This window comes from Sceloporus undulatus, chromosome 2 (assembly GCF_019175285.1).
Source record: "Sceloporus undulatus isolate JIND9_A2432 ecotype Alabama chromosome 2, SceUnd_v1.1, whole genome shotgun sequence".
Classification (NCBI taxonomy): Eukaryota; Metazoa; Chordata; class Lepidosauria; order Squamata; family Phrynosomatidae; genus Sceloporus; species Sceloporus undulatus.
Window position 1 is genome coordinate 206,288,308 of NC_056523.1, and position 17,518 is coordinate 206,305,825.

Consider the following 17,518-nt stretch of genomic DNA (forward strand, 5'->3'; position numbering starts at 1 on the left):
TGTAGTGCGGATAATTGTGAGATATATATATACACATCTGAATCTGAGAGAGTGTTCACCCAGGGCTTTGCCATGGCCAAGCAGGGACTGGGACCCTGGGCTTCACCAGCATCCAAATGCTCAAACCATTACCTCATGCTGCCCCCCCCCCACGTGTATCTCTATCTACACTGCAGAAACCATGCAGTCTGACACACCATGGCCCCACCGAAAGGCCTTCATCGTTGTGGTGGTTGTGTGCCTTCCAAGTCATGGGGCTTCCTTGGCCAGGTTTGTTCAGAGAGGAGGGTCTGAGGCTGAGAGAGTGTGCCTTCATGCCCAAGGTCACCCAGCACTCAGGGTTTACGTGGCGAAGCTCGGACTCGAACCCGGATCTCCAGGGCCGCAGCCCAACGCCACGTCCCTACAACTCCCATAATCCTCTCCTTCCCTCCCATTGGAGCCAGACCCCTTCCTGCACCTGTCGCCTCAGGGCAAACCCCACCCCTTCCTCCCTCTCATTGGCTCCGTCTTAGCGCCAATCTCCAACTCGCCCCACCCCCTTTACTAACCCCGCCCCTTTTAAACTTCCACTGTCCGCCTCAGGATAAATCCCGCCCCTTTCCTCTCTCTCTCATTGGCTCCGCCCTTGCGCCAACCTCCGACTCTCGACCCCACGCCTTTGTTTTCTTAGCCCCGCCCCCTTTTAAAACTCCTTCAGTCAGTCCCTCTTCTAGTGGGGGGAAAAAGCTCCGCCCCCCCCTCCACGACGATTGGCTCCTCCATCGCCCAATCAGGTTCGTCCCCATTGGGCTCTTTCCGCCTGGCTCTCCGCAACTGGGGAAGAGACGTGCGCTGCCTGGCCAGCCTGGCGCTTGGGCTCCGACGGCGTCCGATGTGTTCTGGCCACGCCCCTCCCCACGCTCGCGCGGCTGAGGGGCAGCGCGGGGCCGGCGCGAGGCCACGGCAGCGGCAGGCGTCGCGCGACGGACTGCGTCATCATGACGCGCGGGAGGCCCCAGTCTCTCGGTGGCGGCGGTCGCCCGGGGCAACGGCTATGAGGAAGCTGTGGCGGCGGCGGCGGGGCGGCCCTTGGCCCCCGCCGCCGCCGCCGCCGTCGTTGGCGCTTCCGCTGCTGTGGTTCACTTTGTGCCTGTGCTGGCGCCCGGCGGAGGCCCTGGTGGAGGGGCTGTACTGCGGGAAGGTGGCCTGCTACGACGTCCTGGGCGTCAGCCGCCATGCCAGCAAGGCTGAGATCGCCCGCGCCTACAGGCAGCTGGCCCTCCGATACCACCCGGACCGGCAGCAGCAGCAGAAGGAGAAGGAGACGGAGCCCGGCGGGGGAGGAGGAGCCGAGAGCGCCGAGGAGAAGTTCCTCCTCATCGCCACCGCCTACGAGACCCTCAAGGTGAGAGAGCGGGGCCGGGGGCGCCCCCTCCCTCCTTCTCCGGTCCCGGGAGGATCCCTCCGGTAAGAACGAGGCACCAGGGCCCCAGAGGAACTCTCAGCGCCCGCCGAGGCACCTAGCTCCCTGCTATGGCATTCTGGGAGTTGTATATACACACACACACACACACACACACTATAGGTCTAGACGTTTTAGTCACAAAGAAATCGATTCCAAAAAACCCGAGTCGACTTATCTACAGGTAAAATGTATGTAGACTTGTCCCTCCATCTTGGCTAGGGTTAGGGGCACAAGACCCTCGTGAATATGGAAAAACTGCCAATGACCAAAGCACCCTGTTTTTACCTGAGAGGACACTCTCTGGGAACCTCTAGGTCCTCCATTGCAACTCTGTGGCCAACGTCCGACAGACACTGACCATAGGACTGCTCTGGAGCAACTTCAGATACCTCATAGAGTGCTCTCTCTAGGAATAAGCTCTAAGTCTTTCAGGGCAACTCTTAGTTAAAGTTGACCATAGAGTTGCACTGGAGGAGGACCTAGGTATGCCTAGAGAGAACATATCCATGGATAACCAAAGCCACAAATATGGAGGGATGAGTGGATTATACTTTAACTCTTACTTTAAAAGGGGCCATCCCTTGGAAAGTCAAGAGTGTAATCTGCCCTGGAAGTAGCGATCTTCCTCTACTCTCATCCTCACAGCCTTCAGTGTCATCACAACATTCTTTTGCCTGCTGGGTTTTTGTAAGTCCTTTGGCATTGTTTTTCCTCTGCTTCATCCTTTAGAGTCCTTTGTTTCATGCCCCTAGGTTTTACCCTCAGCTTATCCATGGGTCATATCAAAATCCATAATTTTGTCCTCCAAAACCTGCCCTCAGCTTATACATGAGGTAGACTTGTAGTTGAGTATATACAGTGTCTGTCAAAGATGACTGGTGCCACTACAGTAACGAACTAGAATTCCCAGAATCCCATAGCACCAAGCCACAGCAGTTAAAGTACAGTGGTCCCTCCACATTCATTGGGTTTAAGGGTGAAGGGCCCCCATGAATAACATCTGCCAAAGGCTGATCATAGAATCATGTTGGGAGGAGCTACAAATGCCTAGAGAAGTGTTTTCTCCAGGAACCTCTACCTTCTCCAGCACAACTCTATGGTCCACTTCTGTCATGGAGGATTTGGAGATTCCTGGAGAGAACGTATTAATCAAAACCACATATAATCAGAGCCACAAAAATCAAAGCCGCAAAGGTGGAGGGCCGATTGTCGTCTCAAACTGGATTGTTGCTAAAGTGTGGATTCAGTCTTGAGTCTGGTGAGCCTCTGAGGAGCTTGAGGAAGTCACTTTTGAGGGGACTGTTTCACACACACACCACCCCAGTCATCATGGCTGGGTATGGATTTGGGGAAGAGTAGCCCAAAAAGGTAACTTCCCCAGTCTCTGCTGCGAGCAGAGTTTGGTCAGAAAGGGTGCCATCCTGTTCCATATGTTAGCCAGCTCACAGCAAAGTCAGTAAGTAGCCTTCTGTGGTCAGTTGCCTTCCATTCTTCCTTCATAGGCTGCATCCGCACTGCAGAAATGATCCAGTCTAACACACCTTCAGTGGCCATGGCTCAGTGCTATGGAATTCTGGGATTTGTAGCTTTGTGAGAAAACTGTCAGAGAGCTCTGGTGCCACAACAGACTACAAATCCTAGGATTCCATTGCACTAAACCATGGCCGTTAAAAGTGAACTCAGACCAGATTATTTCCACAGTGCAGATGTAGCCTTGCCACGTGTCCTTGGAGAATCAGCTTTAGCAAAAGTTTCATACATTTTAGTATTCTGTACAGCAGGCATATACGTCCGATCACTGTTGTCATCCCCATATTGAAGTTTGGAGGCTGAATCTGAGAGGTGAGGGCCTTGCCCAAAGTCAATATTGGAGAGAGAGGGGGGGGGGGAAACTGAAGCAGGGTTTACCAATAATGCAAATTATTGGGGAATTTTGAGACTCTTTTGAATTAAAGCCCTTTGACAGATATGTGGGGTGACCTAAGAAAGCTGGTGTACATTGTAACAATAGGAAATTAGGCTGATTTGTAATACTTTTAGCACCAGTCTTCAGCTGTTAAGAACAGATACCATGCAGGTAATGCAAATGAAGGAGTATGTCCAAAGAATCAAGAGGAGGTTGGACTGTATATTTTCCTCAAAGAAGCTCTTCCAGTTGCAAATAACCTCTGAACTGAGGAGTATTTAAAAGCACTTTATAAATATAGCATGAAGGAGGCAACTATATGAAGACAAGCGGAAGATTCATGAATCCTGTCTGTGTCTTTAAAGGTTTGGGTATGCATGAAGTAGCCCTTTGAATTCCAGGAACAATATCTGCAGTGTTGACCTGTAAATAATATCAGTATGCAAAGGGATCTTGCAGCACCTTTGAGACTAATTCAACAGTTAGTCTCAAAGGTACTGCAAGATCCCTTTGCATACTAATTTTCCAGACTAACACAGCTATGTCTTTGGATTCTATCACCATGTAAGTAGTATCATTGGGTGTTGTCCATCATAACTGTAGTTGCAGATTTGTTGTTTTTAAAATGAAAACCAAAACTTTAGCTTGTTGGTATTTGAAATTCTGTCTCATCATGGGAGTCGCCCTGCATCATGTCTGTGGATGTGTTTTTGGAAACAGCCAAGACTAATGATGGGACACTGAGGCAAAGATATGTGCATAACAGAATTCCTCTGCAATGACGGGTTAAAGAAATTAGTCAAGAATGTTATTTTCAGAGTTTCGAGAAAAGCTCAGTCATTCCCCCAAATCTTTATAGCCCATGCCATGCTAGCTGGAAATCCTGCGTTTGTTAGAGAAGCCAAAGGCGAAATACAACAAGGAGTCTACCCTCTCTCCTCAATATTCAACTAGATAGTACATGTCAATTAGACAAGGTTGAGATTTATAACATTCCCTGATCTAGAGAACTATTTGACAAAATGTAGCGGTATGAACATGGGTCCTGGAGCAAATGAGACCTGAACACTCCCTAGAAGCAAAGGGCCTGAACAGACAGGCCAAAATAAAGCTGCTTCGGGTCACTTTGGAGGTATGCTGTTTTGTAACCACTGACTAGGCTCAACTGCTATTGTTATGTCCCACTTTTTTGGCACCCCTGGAATTCAAAGTGGCTTACAAAAGTTAAAACACATACAGATTAAAATTCACATTACTAAAATATGCAAACATTAATGTATAATTAAATCAATAGAATTAAAAGCTTTAGAAAACATACTCACTAAAAATGTACTATGTAAATCTGATTGATCCACTTCATCTACTCCAATTGGGATTACACATACAATTCAGGCATGAACTTCCCTAAATGTTAATGTCCCCTAATACTGATCTTTATTTTTTTCCTATAGAAGTGAATCCTGACCAATAGTACATTTGAAGAAAACAGCTTAGGGGATGAGACTTAAGTATGTTCTCATCTCAGGATCCTTCAACTGTAGATAGTATTAAATAAATAGTTCCGCCCCTTTTTCTTCCTAGTGCCATCCTGAATCTGCTTTTTAGCTATGCTAGAATGTAATAGAACATTGGACACTGGCTTCTATATGACTAGCAGAGTGCCAGTCATTTTCACAGTTGACAGAAAAAAAGTATGTGTATTGCAAAGACATCTATTTAGATTTATGTAGTACATTCCTCTGTATGTACATGACTGTTACATCCTCTCATGCCTGTTAGCAAGTGTCATTGGTTGCCACATGCTCTTTGCTATTTTCAGTCTTCCCCTGCAATGCAGAACGTAGAGTTAGAACAAGGAGCAATCTAAGTCTGATGTATAAAGCTACACCCTCACATGCATGCAGCAAGACATTTAATATAAACATCAGCCAAAATTCAAATATCCATACACCTTTATAGCTCACTGCATGTTGAATATGCATGTAGTTTGTATGATCTTTTGAGAGGAAAAAAATCCCTGGCCTTTACCGTAAAGACTAGGTATGTTTTGTGTAAAAGAAAAATAGCCTCAGTTATTTGTAATGTATGTTATCAAATTACCAAACATGAGAGCTATACCTTTTTAATTGTTATTGTCTTGTTGCAGAAATAGTATGGTTTATTTTATGTGTGAAATATGCATGTAAAAGTAGTGTGTGTTTTTATACCTACAGCTAGGGGTTTAAACAATTGTTAATTAGTAGATTTATATCTTGCTTTTCTCCCAAATGGGACTCAAAGGTGGCATATTCAAAAGTGATGACATTAATGTAATACTACTTTTAAATTTATTGTAGCCTTTAATCATTGTTTGCAGGATGAAGAAACTCGTAAGGATTATGATTATATGTTGGATCATCCTGAGGAGTATTACAGCCATTACTATCACTATTATTCTAGAAGACTGGCACCCAAGGTGGATGTCAGAATAGTGATTCTAGTAACAGTCTGTGCTATCTCTGTGTTTCAGGTAACTATCTTTTGTCTTTTCTGTTCCAATGTTATCTTCTAACGGGATATTGAACCCCATTGAACTCCATATAAATAAAATATGAATTGGCTACCAACTCACTATCCTAGTCAGAGAACCCACAAGGTTATCTTTAAATTTGGCAGGTCCAGAGCCTCTGTGGGAAACACAAACTAGTCCTGAAATGTGTTCATCCCAAGATAGCTCATCTGGTTAAATTGTCAAGCAAGTATTTCTTCATGATGCTTTTGTTCTATTTTCCTTTACCTGCCTCAGAATTCAGTATGGCTTTCACAATGTTCAGTTAGTTTAATTGCTAGCTAGCCAGAAATATGACTAAAGCTTTCTTGTATCCATCCGCTGATGTCAAATTATTAATCCATTTACTTTCCGTTTTTAATCCACCGAGTCATTGATCTCTTTGCATTTTTGTTTTGTTGTCCATAAATTCCCCTTAGAATAAGAACCTGGTACTGCTTTTTCTGGACTGTGGATAGATGTTCTGTGGCAGAGGTCCAAGAGCAGATGACAGTTTGCTTGCTTCAAAATCCTGGAACACTTAATCCTTGCCTCACATTCTCCTTGCTCTGCTCTGGTGGCAAGTCCAAGTCTCCTAGGGCAAAGTTTGCCTTTCCCTTTCAACACGAATCATCTTGTTGCTTTATTTGCTCTGATAGGGCTTCACTTCCTAGTGAAGAATTCATTGAAGCACAGCTCAAACTGTTCCATTTTCATTGTCCTGCAGGTTCTTTGAACCTTACAGAAATCACGTCACTCCATGTGAATTGTTGACTCTGAGTCCACTTAATTGAGGAACAAGTGGTAACTGAGGGATGTTATACAAGAGTCTTCAATCAAGCACAGACACCTAAATAGCCACACTTTTGAGTTAGTTTCCCTCTATTTCCACCTTTTCCCTTGCCTCTCTCCATGTTTTTCTTGTAGCAGCCAAGTTCTAAGCAGAACCTTATTCTTAGGCTGGGTTGTCCCAAAGGTGGGAGGACTTGGGGTCCCTACCAATTGTGTCAGCATCTCCTTAGGATGATTGCCTAGCTCAGGAGGCTTGTGAGAAGCTAGGTAACTTGAGGAACGTTCTCTCCTATGTATACAAGTACTAAATGCAGGAGGATGCTAAGTTTGGTGAATATAAGAAGAGTTTTATTTGAAAATATGCAAGAGTGCAACCAAACTTCCAATAGCGATTCAAACAGATACACCATACAGAGTTAACTGAAGCAGAGGTATGGCAATTGGATAGCAGAGGCTTAGGTTTGGAGAGGGGAGTAAAATTTACCAGTCTGAAGAGGAATCCATGGAAAGCAGGGTGTGGCTCAGATGAAGTCTAAGAGTGACAGTGAGTGGAAAAAGCTCTCTGTGCACCATGAGACCAGAGCTGGACTGATATTTATATCTGACATCTTGGCCTCGAGGGTAACTTAATGTTCCCATGCAAAGTACAAAAAGTTTGGGTGCTTTCTCGTGGAATTGACAAAAAGAGTAATTCTGGTAGATGGACTTAATTTCAGATTAACAAAACAGCAATTAGATTTAGTACAACTCCAAGAGGAGTGGATAGGAAGTCAGCTGGCAACACAGCAGGGGGTAGGTAGGAGAAATGGCCTTACTTGCCTTAATAGCCAAACCTTTAGATCTCCACTTTTTTTCTTTTCTTTTTTTTAACATACTCTGAGAATGGTAAGGCATGCTTTTATGTTCTCCCCTTTTGCATTTCATGCATATTCAGTATGGAATTGTGGAGGGAGTTACTGTATACCTTGTCTGTGTTAGGCATGCACACACACACGTATAGTAGGATTGGCTAGGGTAAAATCCTGTTTTTCCACACCTTAATATTCATCTCACTGTTTACTGCAGACATGCTGTTGTAACCTGACACTGAAAAATCTGTTTCTCCAGCCCTCCTTCACCATGCTCACAATGCAAATGCTGCTAAAAACCTTCTAGCTAGACAGAGGATAGGAAAAAGGGAGCTGGCAGGTCTAAAAAGACTTTGTAAAAAGAAACTTCTTTGTGAGAAGCTTTGCTAACTGAGGTATGCCTGTGCCTCAAGAAAGTGAACTTGCTTACATAGTATTCCCTTAAAACTGTGCTCATCATTTTGTATTCTAGTTCTTCAGCTGGTGGAGTAGCTACAATGAAGCTATCAACTACCTAGCAACTGTGCCAAAATACCGTATACAAGCCACTGAAATTGCCAGGCAACAAGGGCTATTGAACAAAGCAAGAGAAAGGGGCAAAAACAGACGGTCCAAAGAAGAAATCCGTAAAGAAGAAGAGCAAATAATCAAAGATGTAATAAAAAACAAAATAGATATCAAAGGTGGTTATCAGAAACCCCAACTATATGACATTCTCTTCTTCCAAATTATTTTGGCACCTTTTTATCTGTGCAAGTATATAGCATGGTATTTTTGGTGGATTTATTGTTTCAATATCAAAAGACAAGAATATGGTGAAGAAGAAAAATTGTACATCATACGCAAATACATGAAAATGTCGCAGTCTCAATTTGACACCTTGGAAGATCACCAGAAAGAGACTTTTCTCGAACGACAGCTCTGGATAAGAGACAATTATGAGGTGAGTGGAGCTTACACATGGAAGGTGGAAAATAATGTAATGAACGAAATCCAGTTTGTGCACTCCATCTGTGTAATGGCTTATTAAGTGAATGGAGGGTTATTGGGGTGGTAAAGCAAGGCTAGCTCTTAGCTCTCTCTAATACATTTGGCCCTTCACATGGATTAAGGATGCAAGACCCCTGCAAAAGTGAAAAAAACTATGATTTTTTTTTTTAAAAAAACCAACCATATTTAACACACACCAAAAAGTAGAGTACAGTACAGTAATTTGCAAGTGTCAAAACAATGGGCGTTTGCCAGTTCTTGCCTATGGAGGCTTGCTTTGAACCATTTACACGTGTTCCTTGCAAAGCAAGCTGAGAGGAGGAAAAACACAAGCCCAGATCAGGCCACAGGGGAAGGATAAATGAAAATCATTGAAAAGCAACCCAATGAACTCCCAGCTTGAGGTGTGCAGAGGCCAGCCTACTCAGCTGTGGGGAGAAAGTATGATAAAGACGAGGCTGCTTGAAATGGTCTTACAGCTGTTTCTGTGTAGCTCAAGCCAGAGGGTGTTTCCTGGATTTGCTTCTGAAGGATCTATTTCTTTGATCCCCAACCCACCCACAGACCAATCTGGGTTGGGCACCTTGTTTTCCCTTAGCTTTTTTTTCATAAGCAGTGTTTGCACATGCCAGTGGTCCCAACTCTATTTTAATAGGGATTTATAATGCTCAGCTCACCTTCCTAGTTTCAGTCTTGCGAGACTGGAAATGCAAGGTTAGATTTATCAATCCCTGTTGGAAGATGACATAGGGCAGCCCCAGAGGCAGTGGCAAATAATCCCTGAATAATCAAACCTGAAAAAACCAAATGCATGAAGGTGGAGGACTGACTAGGTAGGAAAGAAGAAGGTGTTGTATAGCCAGATCCCATCTGATGGTTGAGGCTAAGCAGGGTTAGCCCTGGTTAGTACTTGGATGGGAGCCTCCTGATGAATATCAGGTGCTGTAGGCTGTATTTCAGAGGAAGGAATGGGCAAACCTACCTCTAGTATTCTTTGTCTAAGAAAACCTTCTAAAAATTCATACAGTCACCAAATGTCAATAGGTGACTAGATGCATATACAGGTACATTTTACATCCAGGTACGAACAACTGTGCCAAAAAACAAGTAAGTCATCTTCCTCAGAGTCAGTAGCTTTCCCATCCCCATCACCACCCATTTTGTTTTCCTTTTTTTTTTTTTGCATCATTACCTGTGAAACCTTTTTCTTCTTTTTAGTATTACTACCTTCACCTTCACAGTTAGCCCAGCACAGGAATCTAGTAGGATGTTGGCCACTATAGGGCAAAGCAGATGGGCCATATGGAGCAATCTGCAGCCGCTCCAGCTGTGATTGCTCTGGGACTACAGCAACTGGATGCTGCGGTCCCAAAGCCAGCCACTGCCATATTCTTGAATGGGCCACTGACAGGAGTGGCTTTTTGCCGCTCCTTTTTGGACGGCTTCAGGCCACATTAGCCGGTCCCACAGCAGCTTCTGGCTGCTTCCAGGCTGTGCAGCGTTGGAACGCCACACTCTCAAAGTGCCCAGAAGGCACTTTATTTGGCCCGCCTGCTTCGGGCCTATGTTGTGACTTTATAAAGCATTTTCATACGACTCTAGTGCTACTTTCCAAACTAAAGAAACTGATTGCTGGTTCATGTAATTTTGGGGTCTCAGGACCTTATTTAAACTTAATCTGTGTGTGAACTGTTTTCTGTGAATGGGTTTTGTAAACCTCTCCAAAGCTTTTACTGCTGTATGATTGTCAATACATCTATACTTATGCATTGCCACAAGTTATAAACAATGTAGCAACATTGCAGATGTCTATTGTTTTTGACATGATCATTGTACAGATTGTGACCTTTTATTAGAGATTAGGTGATCTTCTCTTTTATTTCAGACTACAGTATTCTGGAAGTATTTGATTAGTTTGAGCTACAGTAGAAATCAATACATTGACACAGTAGATTATAAGGGGACTCTACTGTGGTAAACCATAAATTTAGGGCTATTCTCAAAAATTTGATCACTGTTGTAGGCTATGCAAAACGAGAACATCTTTTCTTCCTGGTCCTAGAGGAGCGGACCACAAATGATTTTTTCTAGAGAGAATGTTACAGAAATATGAGATGAGGGTGGAAGACACTTCTGCTACAGACGACCATAGAACAGACCTCATCACAAGGGGTTAGATGCTTTTGGCCAGCAGGGAAAATAATTGTGTGTTCTCAGTCTTCGAGAGCCCAAAACGGTAGCTCCTTTTAGACTTTCTGCTAAAGAGAAAGGAATTTTAACATTTAAAACATTTTTATCTGCCATAATCCAGGACATGTTTTGTGTTTAACAAGTGAGAGAGAGCTGTCAATCTCTGTCCTATTCACCATTTTCAAAAAACTAAACCTCCTGAATCTAGATTCAGAGTGACAGTCCGCTATGAGGAATTACCACCAGCCTCACTGTTTCCAGTATTATTTTATGTAATACTGTATGTACCACTTAGTAAGAGGACACTAAATACTGCTTAGTGGACATGGACAAACTTTGTAAATGTAATCTAAAAGCTGACACATTTTTATTTCTGAATTAGTTTCTGTCCAGCTTTTCATGAGGTCACCAAAATCGACAGACTTGAAGGTACATTTGCACACATACATTGAGAAATATGCTGTCAAAATAGATGCTGATTCTCAGAGATATTACTTGAAAACTACTAAACTGACTTACTATTTTACTTTTTGGTCTGCATATGTCAAACGAACTAGTTTTCTACAGCTCAATAGATTATCTGTTGCTTTTGCACATTTTCAGCACACTCTTCAATGCTTTAATTCTGGATCTAGTTTTCACTTATTGTTATGCAATTCATAGTAGTTCAGTTGAAACAAATGTGTATTGTTTGGACGGTTCTGCAGTTAAAATGGACTTATCTCAGAGCAACGTGAAAGAATCTGAGTCTGCTCCTATGTGCTGTTGTTTTGACATTCTTGTTTTCATTTAAACATTTTTAGCTTTATAAACAAGAGCAAGAGGAAGAGCTGAAGAAAAAGATGGCAATGGACCCTCGATGGAAAAGATACAGACGGTGGATGAGGAATGAAGGACCTGGAAGACTGACATTTATTGATGATTGATATTTCTTGAAACACATACAAATGTGTTATAGATGATTGGCAACAAAATTTGTACCTAAAATGTTCAGAGTTTTGCTGCTGTGTCTTAGCAGTGTTTTAAAACTCAGGAATTATTCAATCAGGCAGAAAACTAGTAACATTTTATGACTTTTATATATATAAATATATATAAAAATAAATTAATAAAAGCAAATTTGTTGAGCAGACTTATTTGCTTTATTTTACTATTAAAATGGTATTTATTTATTTCATTTGTATGCTGCCTTTCTCCCAGAAGGGACTCATAGTAGGGGATCAATTAAAAATAAGTCTGAGATACTGGTGTAGTAATACATATTTAAGATACACAAACTGAAATCAGTTGGCCTAAAGTTAGACAAATACTGGGCTGGAACAGATTGACAAAATACACTGGCTACCTGGCGGCTTGGGGGTTTAGGGTTAGGTTTAGTATTGAGAGTTTAGGGTTAGGGTTTATGGTTAGGGTTTATTGCTAGGAATAGGGTTAGGGTTTACTTAGGGTTAGGGTTTAGTTAGGGTTACGGTTAGGGTTTAGTTAGGGTTAGGATTAGAGTTTAGTTAGGGTCAAGGTTAGGATTAGGGATTAGTTACGGTTAGGTATTAGGGTTACTGTTAGTTTTAGGGTTAGGGTTTAGTTAGGGTTAAGGTTAGAGTTTAGTTAGAGCTAAGGCTAGGGTTAGGGTTTAGTTATGGTTATGGTTAGGGTTCGGTTTAGGGTATAGCTAGGGTTAGATTAGGGTTAGAGTTAGGGTTAAGTTTATGTTAGGGTCAGGGTTATGTTAGGGTTTAGTTAGGGTATAGGGTTAGGGTCAGGATTAGGTTATAGGGTTAGGGTAAGGGTTTAGTTAGGTTAGCGTTAGGGTTACGGTTCAGTTCGGGTTACGGTTAGGGTTTAGTTCGGGTTGGGGTTTGGGTCTAGTTAGGGTTTAGTTGGGGTTAGGGTTAAGGTTAGGTTACGGTTTAGTTAGTGTTAGGGTTAGGGTTATGGTTAGGGTTTAGTTAGGGTTAAGGTTAAGGTATAGGGTTAGGATTAAGGGTTAGGATTTAGGGTTTAGGTTTAGGGTTGGGATTTAGAGTTAAGATTAGGATTAGGGATAAGGGTTAGGGTTCGATTTAGTATTTAGGGTTAGGGTTTATGGTTAGGGTTTCCTGCTAGGAATATGGTTAGGGTTAAGGTTAGGATTTAGGATTAGGGTAACGGTTAGAGTTAGCTTTTAGGGTTAGGGTTAGTTTTTAGGATTAGGTTTAGGGTTTAGGGTTTGGATTTAGGGTTAAGGTTAGGGTTTAGGGTTATGGCTTATGGTTGGGGTAATGGTTTAGGGCTAGAAATAGGATTAGGAGTTAGGGTTAGGGTTAGGATTTAAGGTTTAGGGTTAGGGATAAAATAAAATAAGTTGGCTTTTGCCGAGCTTCCTTAGAAAAGCCAGATTTCTCCTCTCCCACTGCTGAGCTAGTTTTGTACTACTTTTGCACTTTCAACTCAGTTTGCAGCACTTGAAGGGAGACGACGGGGGGAGGGAGTGGACGGAAGAGAGGGAATATGGAATATTTTAAAAACAGCTGAAACAGCAACTGAAAAGGTGTGTGTTTGTGGGGTGTGTGTGTGACAGAGGATTGCCTGGAACTGTCCCTGCCAGATCAAGATAGTTGGAAGGTCTGATAGGTAAAAACCAAGCTCTACAATTATATCTGATTAAGTGGTCACCCCCTCCTCCTCCTCTCCAACCAGCCCCCCACATCCAGACATATGCGCACACACTATGTTTAGCCATAGGGCAAGATATAAATATTTTCATAAAACAAATGAACTTCTGCCAGCCAGGACATCTCTGCTGTCCACCTGCTGCAGTTGCTAGTGGTGATGGGGTGCTGGCTAATGGTGATGCAGACACTGCCAGTAAAGGAGTTGGGGGGAGGTGGCAGGGGGAAGTCCATGACCAGCCCCACGAGTCCAGTCCAATCCTCTAGCAGCCACAAGCCTTCCCTCCCTCCCTTCTTTCCTTCCTGCTGCCCAGCCCTGCCTTGAGCTCCTTGCCCCAGAAGGAAATGCAGGACAGGACAGCAGTGTTCCAGCTGTCTGGGGAAAGTGCTGTAGCACCTTCTGTTTTTGGTGGGGCTGCTGGCCAGGCAGAAATGGGAGGCCATGGTGGCAGGAAGTCCGTGGCTGTCACTGTTATCAGAAACTCCCTTTCCCGGCACATCCAGCAGCCTTGCTAGACCCAGAAGTGTCTGCCAGGTGGCATCAGCACATGTTACCCCAGGACCAAGTCTTGGAATGCCCCTTTTGTTTAATATAAAAGTAATATCAAAAGGGAAGCTGGGAGGGGGTAACCTAGGCATGACCTTGCTCTGGACGCCTGACCGTCTCACATGTGGAAAAACTGGTTAGAGCTAGCCAGGGTCTAGAAGGCACCCATCATGATGGGATTTCCTGAGGCCCCAGCATAATCACTTTTGTCTACAGAAGCCAGTGAAGGAATCATGGCCAAAAGAGTTGATTCCTTGTGATTACCTGGGACAGGAAGCACTGGCAAATCCACTTCTAGTCAACTATTCTTGGGAAGCCATTTAACAGAGCTGCTAATCCTTTCAAGCCTTGATTTCTGCCCCCAAGACACAATTCTGGGTATATATACATCTAGTAAAACAGTCCTTCTTCAGTCTAGTTTACAAGCAGAAATTCTGTCAGTTTGACTAGACTAGGCTCAATATGCCAGCTAACTCCTCTTTCCGCAGCGGCTATTGAGTCTTCCTCATTCTTGACTCTCACGGTCCACGCCATTAATGTATCTCCATTAGCAAGGACTTAAACCTATTCCACTTTTCCCACCATTGCTTCCTAACTCTTGCATGTGTGCATGAGTGTATGTGTTGATTGTGTGTGTGTTGTGAGTATTCTTCTAATAAAAATACAAAAACCTATGTGCATTTGCCTCTGGAGTTCTGTGCGATTTGGATCTGGTATACATTTGAGTTCCTATCCTGAGCTGCTGTTGCCCCGGCTGTACTATAACTCTCATTTGAGCTAATATTAAATTCCCTTTAGACATACTAGTTTGTGGGCATCCTCCCTGGACCCCAGCAAATTGGGTAACACTATAACCCCAAAACACCTAGAAGGCCAAGAATGTCTTACCTCTGTGCTACAGAAGATTAGGAGGGGTTCATTGGACCTGAATCGTCTGATTCCTAGACTGCACCCAAATATTGAGCACATTGTCCTTGTGTCCATTTTCATGATCAGCTGACACAGAAGCTATTCAAGCCTGCCTCCCAACCTATGCCCACCTCTGTGACATCACAAAGACTGCCCAAAGCCATCGCAAGGACCTGAACCATATTCTCAAGATTTACCCTTAGAAGCTGCCAAAAAGACAACCCTACTTGACATGAAGATCCATGGGTAAGAGGATTCATAGAATCATAAAGTTAGAAGAGACCACAAGGGCCACCCATGCAGGAAATCACAATGAAAGCATCCCCGACAGATAGCCATCCAGCCTCTGTTTAAAGACCTCCAAGGAAGGAGATTCCATCACTCTCTGAGGGAGTTTGTTCCACTGTCGAACAGCCCTTACTGTCAGGAAATTCCTCCTAATGTTGAGGTGTAATTTCTTTTCCTGCAGCTTGCATCCATTGTTCTGGGTCCTGTTCTCTGGAGCAGCAGAAAATAAGCTTGCTCCATCTTCAATACGACACCCCTTCAAATATTTAAACAGGGCCATCATGTCACTTCTTAACCATCTCTTCTCCAGGCTAAACATCCCCAGCTCCCTAAGCTGCTCCACACAGGGCATTGGTTCCAGACGTTTCACCATTTTGGTTGCCCTCCTCCAGCTTGTCAACATCCTTTTTGAATTGTGGTGCCAAAAACTGGACACAGTATTCCAGGTGAGAGTTCTGGGATATTCTGGGAGTTGTAGTCCAAAAAGATAGACTAACTTGCTCATACTTACAAACCTGGTAGACCAGGGCACGCTGGCTTAAGGTGGCCCCTTTGCATCTCCCTAAAAAAGAAAAAGCCAAGGGACTTTCTTTGGAAGGAATTACTGAAAGGATAATAATATTGTTATCAGCCACAAGACAATCCTTGAGTGCTTGAGAGGGCCATGGGGCAAGGGGCACACTAGCCTTTTCTGAGATGTGACCTCCAGTTCTAGTCATTTTGTTGCAGGTGGCACTACAAAATGTGGGACAGTCAAGGACAACAGAGGACATGACCAACTAAAAGCCAAAAACATTATTATAGATATAAATTCATGCTGCTTAGCCATGCCCCAAATGGAGAACCTTTTGAAAGTCTCCCTGGACAGAAGGTTGAAATGTAGGACACAGCCTGGAAAAGGAGGCCATCTGGTTACCCTGAAGGCAAAGCACTACAAAATTGTAGGACACCCATGAAAAATGGAGGGCACTGCCTGTAGGATGTCCAAGGAAAATTGAGGACACGGCCCAATAAAAGCCAAAAATGTTAATGTTAATGCATGCTTCTCAGTCTTGCTCAGAATGGAGAATTTTACATTCTTCCTGGACAGAGGGCTGAAATGTAGGACATGGCCTGGAAAAGGAGGCTGCGTGGTCACTCAGAGGACAAGGCATTACAAAAAAATGGAGGACATCCAAGAAAAAATGGAGGGCACAATCAATGAATAGCCAAAACCATGAATATAAATTCATGCTTGAGGAGTCCATGCTCAAAATGGAAGGTCTTCTTTTACAGAAGTTTAAAACATAGGGCATAGCCTGGAAAAGGACACCTGGTCACCCTGAAGACAAAGCACTACAAAAATGTAGGACTCTCAAGACACATGGAAGACAGAAACAAAACAAAACAAAAACATGAATACAAATCCATGCTTCACTCAGTCCATTCTCAAAATGGAAGGCGTTTTGAAAGCCTTACTGGAGAGAAGGCTGGAGAAGCCTTCAGAGAAAGAAAGAAAGAAAGTGGCAGCATGGCCTTCTTCCCTGGACCTCAGTCCATTTCCTCAGATGCAGTTGGACATAATAATAATAATGATGATGATAATGTTGAGAGCTCTTGTAGCAGCACCCTTGGGACTAAGTGATGTGATGTGAGAACTTATGGAGGGCGAGGGAAGGTGCCAGGCTGAGGCTGGGCATGGAGGCCCCTTCCTCCTCCTCCTCCTCCTCCCTCAGAGAGCCATGGAGGAGGAGGCTGTGTCTGTGTCTGAGGGCGGGGGCCTGGGCTCCAGGGGCGGCCATTTTCTCCTCCTTCCTTGGCCGCCCAGGAGGAGCCCAGCAGCAGCAGCCACTCAGACGCCGGCGCCATGTCTTCCAACTCCGGCCTCAGCACCCTCCAGCGCCTGGTGGAGCAGCTCAAGCTGGAGGCCGCCGTGGAGAGGATCCGGGTGAGGCTTTCTAGGAGGCGTTACTTGATGCCAGCTTGCTATGGAATCCTGGGAACTGGGGCTCACAGACAAAGAGGGCTAAGTAATATCTTCAGCAAAATGACAGTGTTTCTTCCCCTCTTCCCCCCCAGAATTCCCTAGCATTCAGCCATGGCACTCAGACTGGGTCATTCCTGGTGCCTTAATGGGTGTTTTGAGCTTATTATTATTATTATTATTATTAGACCATTTTGGGAATGGCCCCCCATTGCTTGGTCCCTGACATCATCCCTAGGAAGACAAAGGAAAGGGAGTTTGTCTTGATGTTTTGCCTTGCCTGGGAAGGGAGGGAAGTTTTATCTAGTGTCATTTATTTTTTGGTCCCAAACACACTGCAGAAATAATCCAGTTTGAGACCGCTTTAACCGCCCTGGCTCAGTGCTAGGGAGCCTTGGGAATTGTAGTTTATTGTGGCGTCAGAGCTCTCTCTCTGACAGAGGAGGCTTTCACAAAACTACAG

The 17,518-nt window shown here is 44.0% G+C and overlaps 2 protein-coding genes across 3 annotated transcripts in view; both read left to right on the top strand.

The window, feature by feature from the left end:
* Positions 1-811: 811 nt before the first annotated feature.
* On the top strand, positions 812-11,845 carry DNAJC25 (DnaJ heat shock protein family (Hsp40) member C25). The gene is made up of 4 exons (XM_042451869.1): positions 812-1,387; positions 5,710-5,862; positions 7,993-8,463; positions 11,504-11,845. The coding sequence occupies exons 1-4, from the start codon at positions 875-877 to the stop codon at positions 11,624-11,626; spliced, it is 1,260 nt and encodes a 419-aa protein (XP_042307803.1). The 5' UTR covers positions 812-874; the 3' UTR covers positions 11,627-11,845.
* Positions 11,846-16,855: 5,010 nt separating this feature from the next.
* Positions 16,856-17,518, top strand: part of GNG10 (G protein subunit gamma 10) — an 11,780-nt gene continuing 11,117 nt past the window's right edge. The window contains exon 1 of one of the 2 annotated variants that reach the window (XM_042451871.1): positions 16,856-17,019. In XM_042451871.1, coding sequence (XP_042307805.1) covers positions 16,939-17,019 — 81 coding nt within the window. In that variant the 5' untranslated portion in view covers positions 16,856-16,938. The remainder of the gene's footprint in view (positions 17,020-17,518) is intronic. The other variant, XM_042451870.1, reaches the window with a different exon arrangement.